Below are 23,823 nucleotides of genomic sequence, written 5' to 3'. Positions count from 1 at the left end.
TTAATATAGTCCAATAACCCCATGGTGACTATAATTTAGTGTAGAAATGCCACATTTGTGCAGGACCCATTTTGAAGTGTGAACAATTCATTCAGTATGTGGACCCTTCCTACCTCCCCATGACTCTGACTCTGCAGTGGCAGGAATATGTGCAAAAGACCCAGTAGCATCCAGGCGAGCTCCAAATGCATCTGTCTAGGAGAACTTGGGGCTTCTGGGCTGCTTACACCAATAAAGAGAGATACCAGACAGTTGGATATCCACCAAGGACAAGAGGGGCCCTCGTTCTAAGATAGCTTGTAAGAAACTCTGTAGACACATGCACGTGTGTTCATGCATGTGGAGGCAGAGGACTACCTCAGTTGTTCCTCAGGAACCATCCACATTGGTTTTTGAGACAGGGTCTCCCCAGTGGCCTGGAACTCGCCAGCAAGCCCTAAGAATCCACCTCTCTCCATCTCGCCAGCCCTCATATGCCACTAAACTCAGGTCCTTGTGCTTGCAAGACAAGTGCTCATCTGACTGGACCGTCTCTGTCTCACATAAACTTTTAGGAAGCAGAACGAAATGTTTCCTGTAGGAAAGCCAGAGCGAGCCAGATAATTGAGCTCATTGTTTTCCTTCACGGCTTGTTTGCCCTTTCATTCTCTTCCTAAGGTGCTGGATGTTGAGGAATGTCTCCATTTGCCAGAAAGACAGTGGGGTGTCTCCTGTTTCCCCCCGCCAGACCGCTAGTCCTGAAGCGAGCCTGCAGAATGAATTTTTAATGCTGAGCGTTATGGCATCGCTCTTGCAGGCGGCCACATTGCTCTCCTGGGTCTACAGATTTAATGCTCGGATGAGCAGAGAGAGGACTGGGGGCGCTCAACACAGTGAGAATTAACCCCCAACAGCCACACTGGTGCCCTCTGTATCCAGAAAGCTAACCCGACGGAGTCAGGAGGGAAAATTAAAACTCTGTCGTGCTGGAATGTTCTCCAAACAGCCTGGAGCACGAAGCAGGGCACGGTCTCACAATTTCATCAGATAGTGTGTATTTTTACCTTTTCACTTTTTTTTTAAACCACGACCGTTCCTACTTGGATGTATTTCTGTGATCTTTCTACCCTTAAAAAAGCTTTACGATCTGTAAGGTTTACAGAATATACATAAAACTGGAGACTCTCCAGTTTCTATGAAAAGCCCAAATGGAATCAGAAGTCCAGAATTGGTCGCTAACAATGGAAAGGGGACTATTCGTATTCAGTGGTTAATTCTGGTTTGGACCATATGGTTGATTGTTATTTTTCCCCTCCGTAGCTTTCTTTATTTTTGAAGTTTTCAAAATTAAGAAGAACACGTTGTACATAAAAATTGTTCAAGCTTAAATAAGTTGTAGAGAGTGGAATCTTCAACAAACAGTAGAACAAATGGCTGAGTGTATAGATAATAAGTTAGGGCTGTGCTCTATGCCAATTAAAGCCTCGATGTCTTAAATATATACATGAAAAACCCACAAGAGAGATTTTAGGTGGGGATTTATATAATAAGGGAGTGGAAGAGACCTTTTCTAAGCATGATGCCAAAAGTAGAAAACCTGTGGGATATTTAGAGATGTCTGGAGGTGGGTGGTGGGTGGGATGGATGGAGGAGTGATGTATGGATGGATAAAACATTCACAGTGCGTAAGGAGGAAAATGGTTAATATATATTTCTTACAGAGCCATAACAGAGTGCTAGAGGCCAGTGGAGTGGATGTACAGATGGGAGGAAGGGATGATGGACACATAGGTGAGAGGAGTGGGTAGAGGACATGAATGCATGGAGTGAATGGTTGATAGACATGGATAAACTATTTACAATTTATAAGCAGATAAAGATTAGCATATGTTTCGTACAAAGCAATAACAAAAGCCTATAAGTAGGTGAATTGGATAGATAAATGAGGTGATGGATGGATGGATGGATGGATGGATGGATGGATGGATGGATGGATGAAAATGGGATGAATGAGTTGGATAGATAGGCAAATAGGTGAATGATGGAATAGGGTGAATATATGGATCAATGCACAGATAAATTGATGAGTGAAAGGTAAATGGATGAATAAAAATATTTACAATGTATATATCCTACAAAGCAATAGCAAAATGTGTAATACCCAGAAGAGAACATTTTTTTCTGTTCTCTCCTGGGTCACATTTTTTCCACAGGCATCTCCAACTGCCTCCCATAGTGTCCCTCTTGCCCTTCTGTGTGTGATTTGTGTCCCCTCCCACTAGAGACGCATTATTTCCCTTCATTGCAGGAACCTAGTGTCCTTCTTGACTCTCTGCTGCCCTCCTATCTAATCTACATCAGTCCCTCGTCCACAGCTCTCTTCATCCCTCATTTCTTAGCTCCACTGTTACCACCATAATCTGGGCTCTTTCCTCACTCAGCATCACTTCGAGAGCATGTCACTTGTCCCTCTGCTGCCATGTGCTCCCTAGATGAGTCTTCCTTCCAAGAGTCTGCTAAAAGTGTGCAAAACATATAGTCCTGTTCTGGGCCACCCTTGTTTAAGATCCTCCCCTTGCTTGCTCTCCTGCCTCCAAGGACAAGGCCCAGATCACAGTGCAGTTGCCTTAACAGCTCCATCCCATGCCAAAGCCATTCCCCACAGAACCCATGCCCTTCCACACCTGTGTGTTCTAATCCCAGCTCAGGCTATGCTCAGCGCCATCCCCCTACTCACTTAGCATGGGGGTCTGTGGAGAGAATTCAGGGAGATCTGAATCTGGACCCAGAAGTAGTACATCTTTATGATTGTCAGTGTGTGGTGTAGCAATTTCCTCTCACTGTGAAGGAGTCAACAAACCAGGCTAATTTCAGATGTGGCGCCTTGTCTGTCAACACTAATGCTGTTTTCACATCACATTCAGTTATCACAGACACTTCTGGTGCTCAGCACTATAATGATTTGCCACTAGTGTTGTTCAGCGTCCCACTAAAGGACGCCTTGCTATAGCACAAATTTGAGTTTCTTTTAACATTATATGAACTGTTCTTGGAAGTAATTGTTACTCTTAGTAAATGTATATATTTAAGACATTCTAGGGCTGGAGCTGTGGCTCGGTGGGTAGAGTACATACCTAACATGTATGGAGCCGTTGGTTCAACTCCCACTATTGTATAGATTGGACATGTAGTACATGCATTTAATTCTAGCACTAGCACTCAGTTCAAGGTCATCCTTGCCTCCGTAACAAGTTAGCCTGCCCTAATGAGACCCTGTCTTTAAATTAGTTTTTAAAAATCATGTTTGAATGAGATGTGGCATTGCACTTGTGAGCTTAAGGCCTGTAGTTACAGATATGTAGCGCCAAACCCAATTTACCATATTAGAACCCAGTTTGTCTAATATTCTGCATGGTACAAATCAGACATAAAGAATCACGTGTCTCAAGCCCAGCAGTGTTAGTGCACGCCTTTAATCCCAGCACTCAGGAGGCAGAACTCGATGAGTTCAAGGCCAGCCTGCTCTACAAAGTGAATTCCAGGACAACCTGGTCTACACAGAGAAACCCTGTCTTGAAAAAATTCAAAAAAGAAAAGGGTGAGGGGTAAGAAGAATAATTACACGTCTCTGACTTCTGTCTATAATTTCACTCTATCTGCCTAAATCTTTTTTTTTGGGGGGGGGGGGGGTTCGAGACAGGGTTTCTCTGTGTAGTTTTGGTGCCTGTCCTGGATCTCTCTCTCTGTAGACCAGGCTGGCCTTGAACTCACAGAGATCTACCTGCCTCTGCCTCTTGAGTCCTGGGATTAAAGGCGAGTGCCACCATAGCCGGTGCCGCCTAAATCTTTATCCTGATAAGTTGCATACACTCTTTGATCTCCATGTCTGTACACTGTCTTACTGTCTCCATTGGATTCTAGTTGTTGTTCTCATGCCTTTACTATTTGCTCACCTAGTTTTTACAGTATGCCTCCTGTCATTTTATCAGGTTTTATAAATTAACTCAGGCAGTAAATTTAGCCTTATTTATATTTAATGTACCTGCAGATACAGAATGTCATCATTATTCTTTCTCTGTGCCAGCATTTTGTAATTTGATTTTTGTAGATAGAACATAAGCCTCAGTGTTTTAATTCCCCCATGTTTAATAATTATATCCCGATTGTAGATCATTTATTTCATTTTCCAGATATTTACAGTTGGCATATGGGAGTTTATTTTTTGTCTTTAAAACAACAAACAAAAAACAAAAAAAAACAAAACAAAAAACAAAAAAACTACACTTTGCTAGACTCAATTGCTTGGCAACCATATTACCCATAGGTAGTGGCAACAGGAACAGGAGATATTTTGTTTTAAAACAGGTTTTCATGTAGCCCAGGCTAGACTCTAACTTGCTCTATAGCTGAGAATGACCTTGATGTCTGACTCCTGGTAACTTCCTGGTGTAGTTCAGAAAGAGGTACAGCATTAACTCAGCATCTGAGTGTTCAGGTCTTCTCTTACTGAGTTCACTTTCAGTGAGTCCATCTGAGACCATTGAAAAGTAGTGTGTTCCCGTGTTCTACCATTCCATACAGCACGGTAATCACAGGCCATGTCCAGAGAACAGCAAATTATACATTACTGCGGGTTCCACTGTACCTCGTGTTTTCTCGTGCCTGGTAAACAATGCCGACAAATAAATAACATTGAGACCCACCTTTTCTAGAACATTTGTTCTGAACCCGTAGATTCCTACCAATGAATTCTCACAAGTTATTTGATTTTCCAGCTTTTGTAGGGGGGGGGGCACTGTTTTGTTTTGAGAAAGGGCGTTGGGTAGTCCAAGCTAGATTCCAGCAAGCTGTATAGTGAGGCTGGCCTTGAACACAGATCTGCCTGCCTTCACTTTCTCAATGCTGGCATTACAGGCATGCCGTACCACACAAGGCCATTTCCAGCCATCTGCTGTTTAGCAGAAAAAATCACTACCTTTGCCTAAAATATGGGAGTAGATCCCAGGAGGTAACCTACACTGACCAATGCTCTTGTCATTGTATTGTTTTCAACACACCACTTTTTTCTTTCTCTAAACTCAGAAATCTGTCGTCTGGGTATCCAGGGTCCTCCTTTGTCTTTTAAAAAATGATTGAATTCAATGTCCTGTCCAGAGCAGCAGTGACATTGTAGAGAGATGATCAAAAGCATAAGCTAGGGGCTGGCGAAAAGGCTCAGCAGGTAAAGGTGCTTGCTCTGCAAGCCTGGTTATCTGAGTTCGATCCCCAGAACGCATATACAGGTGGAAGGGGAGAATCAGCTCCCCAGAATTCTCCTCTAACCTCCACATTCATGCCTTGGGACATGCACAATACAGTCTCACACATACACTCAATATAATAATAATAGTTGGAATAGTAAAAATAAAGTTCAAACAAAAAACAGGCTATAAGACAAATGATTTGACCCTGATCCTGTCCCATGAAGAAATTCTATCAACCAGAATTAGCCAGCCGTGAAGGAAAGCCAGCAGCATATGACTTACCCATTAAGACTCCCTTCCAAAGGCCAGGCTTGGTGGCGCACGCCTTTGGGAGGCAGAGGCAGGCAGATCTCTGAGTTTGAGGCTAGCCTGGTCTACAGAGAAAGTTCCAGGACAGCCAGGGCTACACAGAGAAGCCCTGTCTCAAAAAAGTGTGTGTGTGTGTTTATAAGAATAAATTTTAAAAGAGAGGGTTAAAAGTGCTTTGTCACATAGCATTCAATCCCCAGAACCTGGGTATGGGTAGGAGAAAACTGACTCCTGAAAGTCTTCTGACCTCTGGATGCAATGGTATGGCATTCCACGCACATGCACACACACTATAATAAATGATAATTGAAACTAAAAACGTGCTTCCTTTAAGAAAGGAATAAGGATATAGACATACATACACACATATCATTATACATATGCATATACATACAGACACACACATACCCCTTCTAAAAGTAATCTGTGTAGGGAAGATTGTGTTGTCTTACACACCATTCTCATCGTGCCTACTTCCACAAATTATTTAAAGTAGTTGTAAGAAAAGACCCGAAACAATAAGGCTCTGAGAGTGGAGTCTGAGTAAAGGGGGAAAATGACTTCTTAAGACTCAATTTGTACAAAAAGCTCTATCATTTAACAACCTGACGGCCAGGCCGTTTCCCTGCACACGGTACTTTATTGTTTGGGTGTTTTTTACAAGCACAGAATTGCTACAATGCCCTGATTTACTGTTTGCTTGACTCCAAGGGAAAACTTTATATTGCAATTAACCTTTCTATTTTTTTTCCTTCCATCGGAGTATTGTGGACTTCCTCTGTGGTATTTTAGTGATTAGACAGGATGGAGGGCATCCTTAAAGATGTGAGGCCAAATCCGATGAGGTCAGACTGAAGGGAAAGGATGGTCTGCGTGGGGCCAGCAAGTCTGGCCCTGGGCAAACTGTTTGTCTGACACTTCACAAGTAGACTGGGAACCTCTGAATTATTCATTTTTAAGTTACCCTATAAGACACATGTGCGCTGACGCCCCAGTGCAGACTTCAGTACCAGCCAGAGGAAGAGGAAGGAGTGGTCTTTTCCCACGAATGTCCTGCAGCCTTCCAGCAGACTGGCTTGTGCAGTTCTGCTTCCCAGCCCTTCACCTCAGGGTGAAGAACACCAGCACATAACTTAAGTGCAGGGCCGTGGGGGGCGGTGGGGAAATGAAGCCACAAGTGAGCTAAGTATGGAATTTTTAGACTCATGAAAGGCGTCTGGGAGAAGGAGCCAAGAGGTAGACTTGGGCAGAGGTATGGAGGCCGGGGCAGGGGGGCAGGGGCCTGAGAATGATGACCAGTTGTTTTTGTTGTTGTTTGGTTTTTTTCTTAGCTTCTGCCACCCACCCTGTTCTTACCAGTTCCCACGCCAGCATAGTACTTAGGGGAGAAGGAGGTAATTAGAGGGCCCTTGCATCTTGGAGTAAGAGCAGTGTTCATCATAGACCCTGTGGCTCCCTGTGCCCTTGTCTGGGTCATCACTGCTCTGCCCTGGGCCTGTTTCCTCACCTGTTTGTAGACCAAGGTGGAGGCTCCGTACAGTGCAGAAAATGCTCAGGAAGAGGGTACCAGGCCATCAGCCACAGGAATTTTCTCATGAGCGTGGCCTGCACCTGTTGACCACGGATTAGTGCCACACAATAAGGACAGTCCTTCCAAATAAAAGGCTGGGCTGTGGCACACACCCTTAGGATGCAGAGGCAGGTGATCTCTGTGAGTATTGAGGTCAGCCTGGTCTACAGAGCTAGTTCTAGAACAGCCTAGGCTACATAAAGAAACTGTGTCTTGAAAAACCCAAAAAAAAAAAAAAAAAAAAAAAAAGATACTTCTTGAGCAGCTACAAACGGCACAAAGGGAGTACTTAGACTGGGTTAGCAGCAGCGTCACCAAAGCAAAGCAAAGACTGTACGGTGCGTATTGAAGGAGCCTGTTCAAAACTTTGTAGACCCCTGGGCATGGTAGTGCATGCCTGTAATCCCAGCACTTAGAATGGAGGCAGGAGAATCGGAATCTCAAGGTCAAGTTCAAGGCCAGCCTGTGCTGCATGAGACCCTGTAGTTCAAAAATAAAAACTGGTGGAAAAGTGAAAATTAATGTTGTAAAAGGAGCACGTGTGTCCCCGAGGCGTTCTGCGGCCATCCATCCAGCCCTGCTGCAGAATCTAGGCATCTCAGGCATTGGACTCCAGAGCTGGAAACTCACAGGGCAGCTGTGCCTCCAGCAGCGGGGGTGGCTGGGAGGCTGAGGTGGACCATACAGTTCAAAGGGACATGGTGTTGAAGACAGGAAAGACCCACAGAGCGAGAGGGTGCCAGGGAGCCAAGCCATGGGCCAGTGTGTAAGCAGGCACCCGTGGATGTGAGTGTTCTCGCCACAATGCCTCTTATTTGATCTGTAAGAACCCTTCATCATCAGAGAGCAGGAGAGACTTAAACAATTCTTGTGACACAGCAAGCTAGCTCAGCACCCTCTGCCAAGCCTGATGACCTGAGTTCAAATCCCTAGGACCTACATGATAGAGAACCAACTCTCAGATGTTGTCATCAGACGTCCTTATACAGACTTTGGTATGTGTGTAGGACAGACATGAAATAAACAAAAACTTACAGCATTTTTTATTACATTTGATTGTGTATGTACATGCAGGAGGACAATTGTGGGTCCTGGGGATAGAACTCGAGTTGTCAAAGTTGGCAGCTGATGCTGAGCCAGCTACGAAAATGTTTTTAGAACTTCATCCACTCAAGATGACAAAAGAAACCAAAGGCCACGCCCATGTATAACTATTTATATAAAAATACTAAATAAAGTATCAGCGAACAGACCTGAGAGCTCATTAAACGCCTGATACACCACAGCCAAAGGGAACAGGTGACAGACAGTATAATTTACCGTATTCTCAGGTCAGAGGAGAAATCCATTTCATTAGCTACATAAATGCTTAAGAAGTACTTAAAGGAATCAATACCCATCTTTTATTAAAAAGTCATAATAAAGTAAGAGATGGATATTTTATTAACAAAATCTAAACGTATATATTTAAAGCAAAAAAAAAAAAAAATAACCCAGCAATATGGTGACTTGTGAAATAGTTGGTGAGTTAACACTTGAAATCCACACCAAGCAAGGATTCCCCCCTGTTGTCTCAGTTAGGGTCACTGTTGATGTGATGAGACATCATGACCATAAGCAACGTGGGGAGGAAAGGCTTTATTTGGCTTATATGTCCTGAATCACAGTCCATTGAGAGAGGCGGGAGCTGACACAGAGGCCGTGGAGGGGTGCTGCTTACTGGCCTGCTCCTCATGGTTTGCTCAGCCTGCTGTCATGTAGAACCCAGGACCACCAGCCCAGGGATGGCACCACCACAACGGATTACTCCCACATACACATCACTAATAAAGAAAATGCCATGCAGGCTTGTTTATAGCCGGATCCTACAGAGGCAACATTTCAATTGAGACTCCCTCCCCTCAGATGACTGACTATAGCTTAAGTTTAAAAAAAAAAAAAAGAAATTAGCATCATGTATGGAATGTTATGTGTGTGTGTGTGTGTGTGTGTGTGTGTTGGGGTGGGGGAGCGTTAATAACACACTTGAATGTTTACAAGAGACCAGATTCCAACCACCTTTTGTTTTTTTGAGACAGGCTCTCCCTTTTTCTTGGAGCTTGCCACTTGAGCTAAGCTAAATGGACAGTATATCCCAGGATCTGCCTGTCTCTGCCTCTCCGTTGGGGGGATTACAAGCACCTGCTGCCATGCCCAGCCTTTGTTATGTGGGTTCTGAGGATCCCACTCAGGGCCTCAGGCATGCAAGGCAAGCGGGGTACCAAGCAAGCTATCTTCCCAGATAAGGAAGGGGGGCCATTACAGGGACACCAGAAGTTTCTTTGCTCTCCTCATGTGCAGGCAAGGGCTTAGGATACTGTGAAAGGCCACAGGAGCCATAGAAAGGCTGTCACCGAACTGACCAGGCCACCCTACATATCTGCGAGGTAACGCCTCCTCTGTCAGCTGACTCCTTGTGGGGACTCAGACCCACCCCACCTCCTGATTGACATCCTGATTGACTCAATGAAGCTTATTGATTTTCTTGAGACAAAATATGTGACCAAGGCAACTTGTGTCCCCAGTCAGAGAGCAGAGAGAGTTGCTGCTCGCTCTCTCCTTCTCATTCAGTCCAGCCCCCAGCCATGGGACAGCCTTGCTCATACTCTTCCTACCTCACTTACCCTAATCTCAGCAGCCCCTCACAGACGCGCCAGAGGCCTTTCTCCCAAGTGCTTCTGGACCTTGTCAACTGACAGTATCAACCATCCCAAGCAGCTTTCCCACTGCAGACCTCCGCCCTTTTCAGGGAGGACAGTCCCCATCACAGCCCACCTTTCCTCAGAGCCAGACTCCATCCAGCCCTGACCAACCTGTCCTTTCTGAACTTGGACTCCAGCCCTGGCCTGCCTGTCTTGAGTGTCTCAAATTTTTTAAATGACAAAGTGATAGTAATAATAACTAGGGGCTAGTGAGATGGCTCAGCAGGTAAAGGTGCTTGTTGCAAGCCTGAGTTTGATCCTGGGACCCACACAGTGAGAGAACAGACCCCTGCAATTTGTCCTCTGGCTTTGACATGCATACCCATACACATACATACATACATACATACATACATATAAAAATCAACATATATAAACATTAATTAAAGTAAAATTCTGTAGCGTTTGCAGAGAATGTTCTCCAAGTCACCATACATAATTTTTAATAGATAATATGATGTATGCTCTGTAAAATAGTTTTTACACTATATTGCTCATTATCAAATGAGGACCAAACTTGAGGCCCACTTGAGGTTGATAAAGACATGGAACATCTGTGCAGCAGTTTGCCGAATCTGCAGAAGTGGAACCTAAGGACATGGAGGACTGAGCACACTGTTTTCCTGGCGTCACTGATGGCTAAGACGATGAAATATGCAGCAGCCTGGCGCTGGGCCGGATGTTGCTAGCACTCAGGAGGTTTGTGCGAAAGGAAATACACGGTGTCTGGCATGGGTATAATTTCCTTTCCATCAACCTTGACTGTGTCCTTTGAAGTTTGTCATAAAAATGGTATGTTAGCCCAGAGAATACCCTGAAATGATGTGCAGGGAAACAGCTGAGTGAACTATATATATTCTGGCCCTGATGAAATGACCCCATGCTTGAAGTCGAGGAAGAGCATAGAACAGTGCAGGTTAATAGACAGTGGGCGCGGTGTTGTCGGTTCATGAAAAGGTGAGAGGAGGAAGGTTTTGATAGATTGTGCTGAGCAAACAGCCTGTCGTATTACAGACTTTGAAATACAACAGATTTTAGACAAATGTCAATCTCACAATCTTCAGGAACTTTGAAATGGGAAGAATGGCCAGGCATGATGGCACACACATGTAATCCCAGCACTCAGGGGGTAGTCAGGAGGATTGCAGCCTCTTGGGCCATGATACCCTGGCTCAAAACAAATCAAAAAATTAGTGCCCTTTACAGCCAGATACGATTATGCACACTTGTAATCCCAGAGGCTGAAGCAGGAGGGCTCCTGCAATCCTGGGACTACATAATGAGTACTGGGCCAGGAAGGGCTGTATTGCAGTACCGTGTCCTGGTTAAGTAGCAGATGTGGCTCTCGGCTCCTGGACATTTCCTCTGTACTGACTAAGGACCGGTGATCTGGGAGGCTTGATTTGGTTGGCAGATGAGATGCAGTGGGACACTTGAGAAGGTGTGTCCTAGTTTGCTCTTCTGGTGCTGCAATAAAACACTCGCTACCCAAAGCAGATTGGGAGGAAAGGGTGTATATGGCTTACACGTCCACCTCACAGTCCATTGCTGAGGGACATCAAGGCAAGAACTGAAAAAGAGACCATGAAAGGAACTCAACCAGCTTCCTTATTCATACAAGCCAGGATCACCTGGGGGAGCACCACCCACAGTGGGCTGGACCCTCCCACGTCAGTTATTAATCAAGAAAATACTCATTTTCATTATTAAAATAATTAAAGTTATTAATTATTAATCAAGCCCTACAGGCTTGCCTGTAGGCCAGTTCCTCCATTGAGGTTCCCTTTCCCAGGTGACTGGTTTGTGTCTAGTTGACAAGAAGTAACCAGCACAGGGTGGGTCATCAAAACCCAGGGGAGCAGTGCTCCAAGGTAGGACATACTGGGCTGCTCCAGGCTGGGCTTTGAAACTCCCGGCTAGTGCTGCACAGCATGGAGGAGCAACTGCCACCCCGCAGGAGGCCCTGCCTTAAGTAGTTTACTTGTAACTCTTATATTCTCTTTGACCTACAGAAAGGGGGTGCGAGTTTTCCCTCCTAAAAACCAAGAGAAGGCTTATGTATAGTCTTTTAAAGTAATCCTCTGTGGAAGGGGACTGGGTTAGAGATTATAGCTCATTTGGTGCTCTTGTCCAGCATAACACCAAACACTGGGCTCCATCCCCAGCACTACATAAACTGAATATTATGGCACACTTTTGTGATTTCAGCACTCAGGAGGTGGAGGCAGGAGGATTAGAAGTTCAAGGTTATCTTCAGCTACATAGTAAGTTGAGGCCAGACTGGGATATATCAGATCCTGAAACAGAAATGTAATACTACTACTAATAATAGACGAGGTGGTAGCACACACCTGTAATCTCAACACTCAGGAGGCAGAGTCAGGCGGATCTCTGGGAGGCCAGCCTGATCTACAGAGGGAGTTCCAGGACAGCCAGAGCTGTTACACACAGAAAGCCTGTCTCGAAAAATCAAAATAATAATAATAATAATAATAATAATAATAATAATAATAATAATAATGTAGACTTTGGGACAAGCCTTGTCCCCTCACTGTCTCCTGTTGTTTCTGGGAATGGTAGTCTCTCTGGGTCTGGGTGTCAGCAGAGTCTTGAGGTTTGAGTAACTCTGCCCTTACACAGCAGAACAGTGTTGTTGATCTCCTCTGAAAGTCCAGGAAACCATGAGTGCTCTCACAGTGAAATGCACAGCTGTCATTATCACATTCATTACTTTACTCAGTTCTGTGGTTGCTTAGCAACCAAAGTTAGACTGACCCACCAGTGGAAAACTTGAAATTCACTTCCAGGGATTACTTCAAACAGCAGAGAAAGTACCTTCCTGTTTAAATGGGACTAGGTGGCATTTTATTTTGTTTTTCAAAATTGCTTTACATGTATTATTTACTTACTTACTTACTTACTTAGTTTGTGTATATACGTACACACAGTTGCCACAGGCCTGTGTGGAGGTCAGAGGACAACTTGCAGAAGTCTTGTCTCTTCTACTATGTGGTTTTCTGGGGATTCAACCACCAAGCCATCTCTAGTCCCAGCTCAAGACCAAAGACTAGGTTTCCATAAAGGATGTGAAATCTTTTATTGCATTTCCTAGATATCAGGAATCCTTGGGGCTCAGCAGTTAAGAATACTTGCTGCTCTTGCAGAGGACCCACGTTCAATTCCCAGCATCTACATGGCAGCTCAAAACCACCTGTAACTCCAGTTCCATAGAATCCAACACACTCTTCTGTCTCCTTGGGCACAAAGCACATACATGGTTCATACACACACACACACACACACACACACACACACACACACACACACACCACCATGCACATAAAATAATTTTTTTTTTTTTTTTTTTTTTTGGTTTTTCGAGACAGGGTTTCTCTGTGTAGCTTTGCGCCTTTCCTGGGACTCACTTGGTAGTCCAGGCTGGCCTCGAACTCACAGAGATCCGCCTGGCTCTGCCTCCCGAGTGCTGGGATTAAAGGCGTGCGCCACCACTGCCTAGCTATAAAATAAATTTTTAAAAAAGAATTCTAATGAACATTTTTGAGAGTTTCACCATGTAGCCGAGGCTGGACTCAGACTCATCATCCTGCCTCATCCTTTTCAGTGCTGGAAGTACAGATGTGCTCCACAATGCCTCCTGCACCATTCACTGTTGAAGAAACACAGAGCCCCAAACCATCACGAATCTATCTGAGTTCCACTTCCCCATCCCAAGCCCCTGCCGTAGGTGGGCTGAGCCTTTGGCAGCCTCACCAGGCCCAGTTTTATGAACGCTGAGGATTGAACTCAGGGCTTCATGTATACCAGGCAAGCTCTCTACCAATTGAGCCACATCCAAAGACCTGCATTTTACTAATTTTTTGGCTCTGTCTGCCCAACAGAGGGCCTGGGGTTAAGAGGGGTTCTTAATCCCCTCCAGACACATGAATCTCAACAAAGTGAATGGAGAGCCTGGTTTGGTGATACACACCTGTAATTCCAGCACTTGAGGGGTAGGGGCAGGAGTTCGGGGTCAGCCTTGACTACACAGGCAGTTTGAGATCAACCTTGGCTACTGGAGACCCTATCTCAGGGTAAGCTAGTTAATTAATTAAGGTCTGATGAGGTGCTCAGTGGGTGAAATTGCTTTTTGTTTATGCCTGAGGGTCTCAGTGTGATCTTGGAGCCCACGGTAGAAGAGGAGAGCCAACTCCGAAAGTTGTCCTTGGCACTACGGCAGGGGGATACACACACAATAACAACAACAATAAGAAACAGTTAATACAGCTGTCAGGCATGCTGCCTGCGGCATCTCCACCTTGTCCCTTTGGCCACTCTGACCCCTTACAGGTTGGTCTGGTCCTCCCCTCCCTAATGCCAGAGCTTCAGCCTCCCCTTTGTGACGTGGTCATCCTGCTTCAGTTGGAGCCAGAGAGCCTATCCCTTGGTCACTCACTGCACCTGCCGAAGTGATGACTAACCTCTCTCCCTCTTGCCTTCCCAGAGCTGATGAGATCGAGATGATCATGACTGACCTCGAACGAGCCAACCAGGTAAGCAGTTCAGACCTTCAATATAAAACACCACAGCCCACCCATCCTGCTATCTTGGGAGATGCCTCACTCCAGATGGGTGGTCATTGTGTCATGAGAAGATAGAATTACATCCGCAGCACTATTCCTTGCAGAATCTCAGGTTCAACCCCAGTGTCTGAGACACAGATGCGTAAGGGTGCTTGTTGTTTTTCTGATCCCGACTCCAGGGCATCCATTCCAGAATAGCCATAAATGAGGCCCAACACAAGATGGCAAACGTGGTAAAACGTTGTGAGATTGACTGATAGTTTGATTTGCAGTTGTGCAGTTCCCAAGTGTAAACACTGAAGATGGAGAGAGAGAGAGAGAGAGAGAGAGAGAGAGAGAGAGAGAGAGAGAGAGAGAGAGAAGTCTAAGGGGCAAACACTGGAGTTGGCATTGGAAGAAAGCTAGGCTGTGTGGGCAGCAGCTAGAGAGTGGCCTTATGGGAAGGGCCCAGCAGGTTAGGGAGAGAGGGGCTTTATCCTGGGAGCAGTGGGTATACTGGTAGGATGAAGATCCTGGATTTGTATTCAATTAAAAGGGCACTGGGAGCTGGAGAGAGAGATAGTTCGGCCTTTAAGAGCACATAATGCTCATGCAGAGGACCCAAGTTTGGTTCTTAGCACCTACGCTGGGCAGTTCCTGTGGATCAGGTAGCACCTACACTCACACTTTCACACACACATCTTCTGGTTGTTTTGTTTTTCGAGACAGGGTTTCTCTGTGTAGCCCTAGCTGTCCTGGAACTCGCTTTGTAGACCAGGCTGTCCTTGAACTCACAGAGATCTGCCTGCCTCTGCCTCCCCAGCACTGGGATTAAAAATAAATCTTCTAAAGAATTGTTAAAAAGAAATAAAGGTATCACTGTAGATAAAGCTACAATAAGGAATGGGGATGGGAAAGCCAGAAGCCAAGGCAACAGCAAGACAGGACAGGAGAAGCAAGGCAGAGGTGGGCTGAGCAGGAGCAGGACTGCACACATCCAGAGTGCCATAGGTACATACATACATACATACATACATACATACATACATACATACATACATACCTGCACCATGGGACCTGCCCGCCAGGAGGAGCAGTTTGCTACTTCATTGACGTTTAGTGTTGGGTTTGCCCTGGTTTATCCCAGACATTCTACTGAAACCCATAGTGCCGTTTCATTGCTCGGGGATTATGTCTCTACCCCAGGAAACCAGAAAAATGGGCAGTAGCTATTAGTGAAGCAGGAGTGTCTCCTTAACACGTTTGATCAACTTCCAGCACTTCCATTAATAGTTACCATCTTAACTGGAAAAGATTTTGGACTCCCAATATCTCTTGATAAATAAACCTTAGCTTGGTACATCAAAGAGCATGGAGGAACCATGGCTTCCCTTCCCTGTGTGGGCTGGCTGCCAGCTGTACCTCTCCGTTTCCTTTACAAAGCAGCTCTGATTCCTTACACAAAGCCACAGGAGTAGGGCCTAGAGGAAGCTATTTAAGCCAAATTGTTCTCCTCCTCCTACCCTGCTGATGTTTATGGAATAAGACAGTCATGAAAGACCCCTTGGGCTAGGGATAGAGCTCGCTTGCTTATTTGTTTGTTTGTTTGTTTGTTTGTTTTTGAGAATTCTCATAGCCCAGGCTGGTCAAATTCACTCTGCATCTGAGGATGACTTTGAGCTCCTGATATTCCTGCCTCCACCTACCAAATGCTGGGATTACTGCCATGCACTGCCATGCAGCTCATGCGGTGCTGGGGATCGAACCCCAGGGTTTCAGGCTGCTACGCAGGCACTCTACCAGCTGAGGTGCATCGCCAAGCCCGGAAAGCACAGCTTAGCTTCCCCAAGGAGAAAGAGCCAAGTGCTGGGAGATGAGATACGGGGTAGACAGAGCTCACAGCACATGGCATTCTTCTGCCAAGGTCTTGCTGTGGTCATGGGGCAGGACACCCAAGTCACAAGTCTAGATCTGGCACTTGTTGCCCACACTGACTTAGCATCCCTCCTTGTCCTAGTTTGTTTTGTCTCAGAGGTAAACACAGAAGCAAGAGCAGCTTGAGGAGGAAGGGTTCTGTTTGACCTTGCGTGTCACAGTCCATCAGGCCCAGAACTCACGGCAGGAACCTGGAGGTGGGACCGATGCAGAGGCCATGGAGGAACACTGCTTACCTGCTTACTCGCCATAGCTTGCTCAGCCTGCTGCCTTATAGCTCTCAGGATCGCCTGCCCAGGGGGGCACCACCCACAGTGAGCTGGGCCCTCTCAGGCCAATCATCATTCAAGAAACTGTCCCGCAGGCTTCCTCCAGGCATTTGGGCCGGAGGTTATGTTCTCAACTGTGTTTCCTCTTCCCAGATAACTCTAGTTTGTGTCAGGCTGACCAAAAAACAAATAAACTAACCAAAACACCATTCCGGTACCCAGATGTCCCCCATCCATGGAATGGAGGCAGGATCTCATTCACGTATGCTCTCATCCATTCTACTGCCCTTGTACCCTGCTCTTAGCAGGCCTGGGTAGGGATGTCATGCTGACTTCACAGGCCGAGACCTGGCCCTCCCTATGCAGCCAGGCCCACGCCCGACTGGGTTTGGCATTCCTTGATTTGGCCCTGTCTGACATTCCTGCCCAGGACACAGGGAGCACCTTGGTGGCAGTCGGAGGAAGGCAGTCTGCTCATCAGACTGGCCTGCCGTGGCCAGCAGCGCAAGCAGTGACTCCGAAGGAGGCCTAGCTGCAAATGCCCCGTCCGCCTGGCACATGAGGCCACGAGTTCCTCATCTTCTGCCCATGGTCCAGGACCTTCTCCAGGTCCTGCAGAACCAGACAGGGACACTTCTGGCAGTCTCCCATGCCTCCGGTTACATGCCAGCCATCACCGGTTCACACACCAGGCCGCTCTGCTCCTGCAGGGATTTTCTCATCTCAGGTTTCCCTATACCTATGTTTTAGTGGCCAGAAAACATAAGCAAATAATCTAGGGCCAAAGGGGCAGAAGATCAGATTGAAGGCCCCACCACCACCACCAAAAAACCAAGGGAAGCAGCCAGATGTGGTGGCTCACACCTGTAATCCTAGCACTTGGGAGGTGGGTCAGGAATTGAGGACCGGCTTCAGCTCTCTACATGAGACCCTATCTCAAAGAAAAAAGAAAAACACGGACAGGGATGTAGCTCAGTTGATAGAGTGCTCACCTATTATGCACAAAGCTCTGCGTTCCATCCCTGGAACAGTATAAACCAGGCAGGAGCATCAGGAGTTCAAGGTCATCGTCAGCTACTTAGTCAGTTTGGGGCAAGCCTGGGCTACATAAGACCCTCTCCCAAAAACCAGTCATCTATCTTAGATGAGGAGGAGCATGTAGTGGCCCCAGAGATGGTCTTATAATTTGACACTGTCACTGCGGTGTGCACAGTCACGTTGGCCTCTGCAGTCTCACTGTCCACCCCCGCCCCCGCCCCGCCAGTTTGCCGCGTAGCTCTGCTCCGTGATGGCAGCTGTCAAAGGTCAGCGCTGCTCTTGTCCTACCTCGTTCCCTCCTCTGCTTCTTCCTCTGTTCCACAAATTGTTGCTTCTCAAGCAGAAGCGTAAAGGCCGCCACAGAGAGTAGCAAGTGCTGGCTCTGCCGCTGCAGGGATGGGCCTGTCTGAGAGCACTGGGAAGCATGCATTGCCTACTGCACCGGGACAGGGTCAGCTCTGCATCCCAACCGCAGTCCTCCGAGTTGTGGTTTTGTCGAGGGTGTGTGAGTCTCCAAACAGGGAGCATCAACCCAGGGCAGCACCCGCGCTGTCTGCCTCAGCTGTGAGGGAAGGCTAAATTTAGTTCTGGCAACCTGGAAACAGATTCCCCCAGCTCCTAACTAGTGTCTGTCACCCTGTCCCTTGCTCCTTCCCTGAACTGCTCGGGTTTTTAACTCCGCCGCTCTGTAGCTTTAACCGCACAGGTCTCCAACACCTTGTTGGCGGCAGGTGATGGTTGTCAGTAGTGCTGATGGTGGGTGCAGTTTGCAATAGAAATCCTAAGAAAACCAAGAATTTGCACTAAAGTAACCAAGTTAGGCCACCTTGGAACAGTGATTTCCAACAGAGAAGCTTCACTGATTTGTTTTGGGTTTGTTTTGTTTTGTTTTTGAGACAGGGTCTCATATAGCCCAGGCTGGCCTCAAACTAACTTGCTGTAGTTTAAGGATAACTGTAAACCCTTGATCCTCCTGCCTCTACCTCCCAAATGCTGGAATTACAGGCTTATGCCATCATGCCCAGTTTATTCGGTGATAGGGTAGAACCCAGGGCTTCATGCATGCTGCACAAGCACTCTACCAACTGAGCCACACCCTTAGATTTTTTTTTTTTAAGGTAATAACTATAACTGGCTAAGCAGTCACCCCAGACCTTTGTTTTGTTTCGTTGTTTGTTTTTTGAAACAGGGTTTTACTATGTAGACCAGGCTAACTTCAAACTGGCATGAAAGGCATGCACCACCATGCCCGACCTGTTTCTGCTTTGCTTTTTTGAGGCTGAATCTCTCTGTTTGTGACCCAGGCTGGTCTCAACCCCACTATCCTCCTGAATCAGCCTCCCTGGTATTGAAGTTATAGGTGTTACCCTCCACACCTCACACCACCGTGAGCTTGGGGACTTAATACACGTGCCAGCCCTAGGCAAACTGCAGGTGGCCAGCTGACAGTCTGTGGTGTGCAGTCCTCTGCCACCTGACATCTTCACAGGCCTTTAGGACTGATGGGGAACCCAGCACCTGGGCCGTCCCCACCTCCAACTGTTCTTGGTGTAACGTGCCACTGTGGTAATGCTACCTCTGTGGCAACTGTCAGAACTTCTTCCCTGAGAGATGAAGAAATAGTTTTCCTCATCAAAGAGGCTAGGAAATTTGTCAAAATCCATGGTATGGAAGAGCTGTGGGAACTGTGTTCTTGGAGGTTTACCTCACTAATTATGGAGGAATGTGCATTTCAGCTGTGTGTCTTGACCGCCAGAAAAACTGGGAAAAACAGCTGTTGTCCCAACTTCTAATAAGGCTGAAGCAGAAAGATGGCAAGTTCAAGACCAGACTAGGCAACTTAGCTTGTAAGAACCTGTCTCAGCATAAAAAGTAAAAAGAAAGCAAGGGATCTGTGTCAGAGGTAAAGCACCTGCCTAGAATCCCCAGTGAAGAGCTGGGGGTGTGACTCAGTGGTAGAGCACCTGCCTAGAATCCCCCAGTGAGGGGCTGGGGTGTGGCTCAGTGGTAGAGCACCTGCCTAGAATCCCCCAGTGAGGGGCTGGGGTGTGGCTCAGGGGTAGAGCACCTGCCTAGAATCCCCCAGTGAGGGGATGGGGTATGACTCAGTGGTAGAGCACCTGCCTAGAATCCCCCAGTGAGGGGCTGGGGTGTGGCTCAGTGGTAGAGCACCTGCCTAGAGTCCCCCAGTGAAAGGCTGGGAATAGAAGAACTCATTGGATAGTTAACATGAAGCAGACATGTCTCTCCATTCTTGTCATAATACCAAAACCTTTTCCTGATGGTTCTACAGTCCCTTTGGTTCTAGACTCTTGTTGGTTCTCCATTCTGTCTCGAGCAGAGATGTGTCAGGAAACACTTGGGCATAGATGTTGCAGATTCCAAGCCATTGCCCAAGCTCTCCAAGAAGCAGGGCAGTCGGCTTCCAGCCCCGCCCCGGCCAGATAAACTGTCGTTAGAGTCTGGCTTCTTTGATGTGGGCTCGCTGCTGCCACCACCAAGGCACTTCAGCTACCCAGCCCCATCAGTGTACAAACAGATTGGCCAGCACACACCAGGGCAGGCTAACACATGGTTTCGTCTTTGCGACTTCTCTCTCGGTAATTGGTGGGAGAGTCCTGCTCAGCCAAGCTTTCCTTGTTAACCTTTCCTGTTTTATTCTGTAGGCAACTCTCTACTTTGGTTTTTTGAGACAAGATTTCCCAGTATAGTTCAGGCTGGCTTTGAACTCACTGCATAGCCCAAGCTGGCTTTGAACTCACTGTGTAACTCAGGTAGCATTCAACTCACTGTGTTACCAGGCTTCCTTAAAGCCCGCTGTGCAGCCCACACTGTCCTCAAACTCAGAATCCTCCTGCCTTGCCTCCCTCGCTAACTTTTTATGATGACAGAATATAACTTGCCGAGGTATAGAGATGTCATGTCACTCTCGGTCCAAGTCCCAATGTCATTAGCTGCCATTGCCCAGCTGGCTTAGTTTTGTCTTAATCATAATAGTAAGACCTGGATAAGCCTGATAAAAAACTACTCCCATGGTAAACTTCTGCGGACATAGAGCCCAACCCAGGTGTCTGAGTAGGCACAATGTTCCCATTCTACAGATGAGTATGTAGAGGCCCAGGAGCATAGGTAGCTGTCCCTGCTGCCTCTCTTCCCAGATGGCCTCTTAAGTGGTAGGTACTAGAGTGGCTCTCCTCTTTATCCAATGGCAAGTCTGAGTTTGCAGCAGCCATGGCTTCCTCATCCAGGGTCCTCAACAATACTACAAAAGGTTCCAGCCATTTCTGTTAACACTCCCTGCACCAGCTTGGACTGCCCACTCACTGCTGGTCCAGAACAGCCTGGCTAGCTACATATGCCAATATCTGCAAATGTTCCCCCATGAAGGGTTAGCTGTAGAACCCAGCCCATCCCTCACAAAAGAAGCTAGAGTTCCACAGTCCGCTTACGGAGATGCACCATGGATGAAAACAACCACAACATTGTGTGGGGGTGGGGGGGTGGCCAGAGTGTCTTTAATTCGGTGTTTACCCATGAGAATGACTCCCAGGAGTAATCCTGTGATAAAGTCTCCTCGGTCCATGAGAATAGAAAGAAATTGAATCAGAAGACTCTATTTCCAGCGGTATTTATTCAGTCTGGGAAATGCAATGGGCCGGAGCATTAATACCAGCAGGGGATTCCTCGCTCCTAGCGTTAAATTACTGTCATAATCGCTCAATTATTTCTTCCTTGTACTGTTTAAAATAAAAATCCATCACATTCTAGGGTGTGTGTGTGTGTTTTTTTCCATAGCATTTATTAGGTTGAGTGTTTAGGAAAATCAATTACAGTCAGTCAGGCATGAATTGATGAATGTTCTTGTAATAATTGTCAGCTGTTAAACCAAATGTACTTTCTTCTCTTCACCCCTTTCGTTTCTCTCAGAGGGCAGAGGTGGCACAGAGAGAGGCAGAGACTTTAAGGGAACAGCTCTCATCGGCCAACCACTCTCTCCAGCTGGCCTCACAGATCCAGAAGGCTCCGGATGTGGTGGGTAACCCTGGCCCTGCCCCCACCCTACCCCATGTCACCCCTGTTTCAACTCTCCCTTTCGGGCTAACAGTTGAAGCACGAATGACTGTTTGGTGGGAGGACTGGTTGCTTCTCTCACTGCTGCAACAAAATACCTGACCCAGAAACTCGAAGAAGGGAACGGAGCATTTATTTTAGCTCATGGTTCAAGGGTACAGTCCATCATGGCAGCAGGAGCGAGCTGCAGCTGCTCCCACCTGCCGTCAGAATGCAGAGATCAAGGCTCCTGCTTAGCTGCCTTTCTCCTTTTTATCAACTCCAGAACCCCAGCCTTGGGTGAGACCCCCAGTTAGAGTGGGTCTCCCACCTCAGCTAACCCACTCTGAACTCCCTCACAGACATGCACAGAGGTCTGTCTGGTGACAGGTGAGTCTAGATCCTGACAGACTGACAGTATCACCGAAAGAGTTGTGAATTCCTCATGGCTTGGGGACAGAACTTAGGGAGGTGACAGAATAATACATAGATGCCCTCATGGTTGCTGTGGTGGGGCCCCGGTGTGTATGTACATGTCCTGGTGGTGGTGGAGGCCAGGGGTGACCAGATCTGAAAGGAGTGCCTCCCCAGGACTTCACAAGGAAGTTGAGGCTGTCCTTCCAGTGCAGCATAAGTAGCAGCTGGCCCTGAGTGTATACAGCGGTTGGGATCTCACCTGAGAAGCAAACATCCAGGAAGAGTGAGACGCAAGGGTCCAGACTTTTATCTTTCCTCTCTCTTTACTGTCATTTCTTTATTTTGTGGGTGTAGGAGTAGCTGCGAGTATGTGAGGATCAGAGGACAACTTGTCCGGGTCCATTTTCTTCTTCCGTGGTTTGGGTTCTGAGGCTCCAGCTCAGGTGGTCAGGCTTACACAGGAAGCACGTGACTGCACTGAGCCATCCCATCAGCCCAGCTTCCTTTTCTCATTCTGTTTTCATTTTCTGAGACAAGGCCTCACTGCATTGGTTCTGGCTAACCTCCAGTTGTCAATCCTCCTGCCTCAGCCTCCTGAGTCCTGGGATTACGGGTGTGCAGTAACATGCTCAGTCCCGTGTGACTTTCCTCAAGTTAACAAGACTATCAAAGTTTGGTCAAGGTGGTCCTGGGTGAGCAGGTTCCGGGTGCCTTGGGTGACCTTGGGTAACTGGCACTAGTTACAGAGCGAGGCGGTGCTGAGACACTTGGGCCAGAGCCCAGCCCTGCGGTCTCTGACCTGGAGATGTGGGCCAGAGCCCTGTCTTCTGGACCTTGGTCTCTGTATCTGTAAACAGAGGTTGTAGCTGGGCAGGGTGTCAAACATGCAACCCCAGCACCTGGGAAGTAGAACCAGGGAGATGTGGGATTCAAGGTCATTTTCAGCTACATAGCAAGTTCAAGACCAGCCTGAGCTGTATGTAACCCAATCTCAAAACAACAACAAAAACCCTCAGGAAGCTGAGGCAGGAGGATTGGCAGGATAGGCTGGGCTAGGCTACCTAGCAACAAGACTCCGTCTCAAGAATAATAATAATATTAAATATGGAGTGCCCTGACCATTTCAGGGTGTAGTAGAAAGGTTCTTGTGGAGGAGACGGTTACTTCCTTCAGACTTCAGGAACACAATAACTTATTTTTCTCTGAAATGTCCCCTTTATTCTTCCTTACCCAAATGTAAATGCCCTGGGGACAGCACCAGGGCCAGCAGCTTCCCAGCTTCTGTAGCCGCCCTTGGTCAGGAGGAAGCCATTCATCCTAGCATGTCTAACAGGGCTTCTGAGCTAAATGTTTGGATTACAAAGAATCCTGGCACCTTACTGGGCCACAGCAAACCCAAACATTCCAGAAGGAAATGAATGTTTTTGCAGGTCGAGTCAGTTGTGGGGCCAGGGGTGGCTTCCACACTTCATCATGGGCTGAGTGCAGCCTGATCTGGCCTGGCTTCAGTCTCCCAGCCGCAGTGAGCAGGGGGCTTCCCTGTCTGTGCCTTCCCATGGAGGCCACCACAGCTGTGCACAGAGCCAGCAGGAGAAAATGGCCTAGTGGGCTTGGCTGGCAGAGCTCAACTGGGGAAGAGGAGAATCCATAGCTATAGCAAAGCTATAAACAATGCACTGGATGTCTCACAGAAGCAGGAGGCCCCCACGTAAG

General features: G+C 47.1%; 1 protein-coding gene across 1 annotated transcript in view; it reads left to right on the top strand.

Annotated features, from left to right (window-relative positions):
• Cux1 (cut like homeobox 1) overlaps positions 1-23,823 on the top strand; it is a gene marked incomplete at its 5' end in the record, with an annotated part of 173,087 nt that overhangs the window by 87,230 nt on the left and 62,034 nt on the right. The window contains 2 exons of the mRNA XM_059249787.1: positions 14,344-14,392; positions 21,571-21,675. Of these exons, the coding sequence (XP_059105770.1) occupies positions 14,344-14,392; positions 21,571-21,675 (154 nt within the window). The remainder of the gene's footprint in view (positions 1-14,343; positions 14,393-21,570; positions 21,676-23,823) is intronic.

The sequence above is a fragment of the Peromyscus eremicus genome, chromosome 23, assembly GCF_949786415.1.
Source record: "Peromyscus eremicus chromosome 23, PerEre_H2_v1, whole genome shotgun sequence".
NCBI lineage: Eukaryota > Metazoa > Chordata > Mammalia > Rodentia > Cricetidae > Peromyscus > Peromyscus eremicus.
Note: the sequence above shows the minus strand (reverse complement) of the source record. Positions and strands in the feature narration are given on the sequence as shown.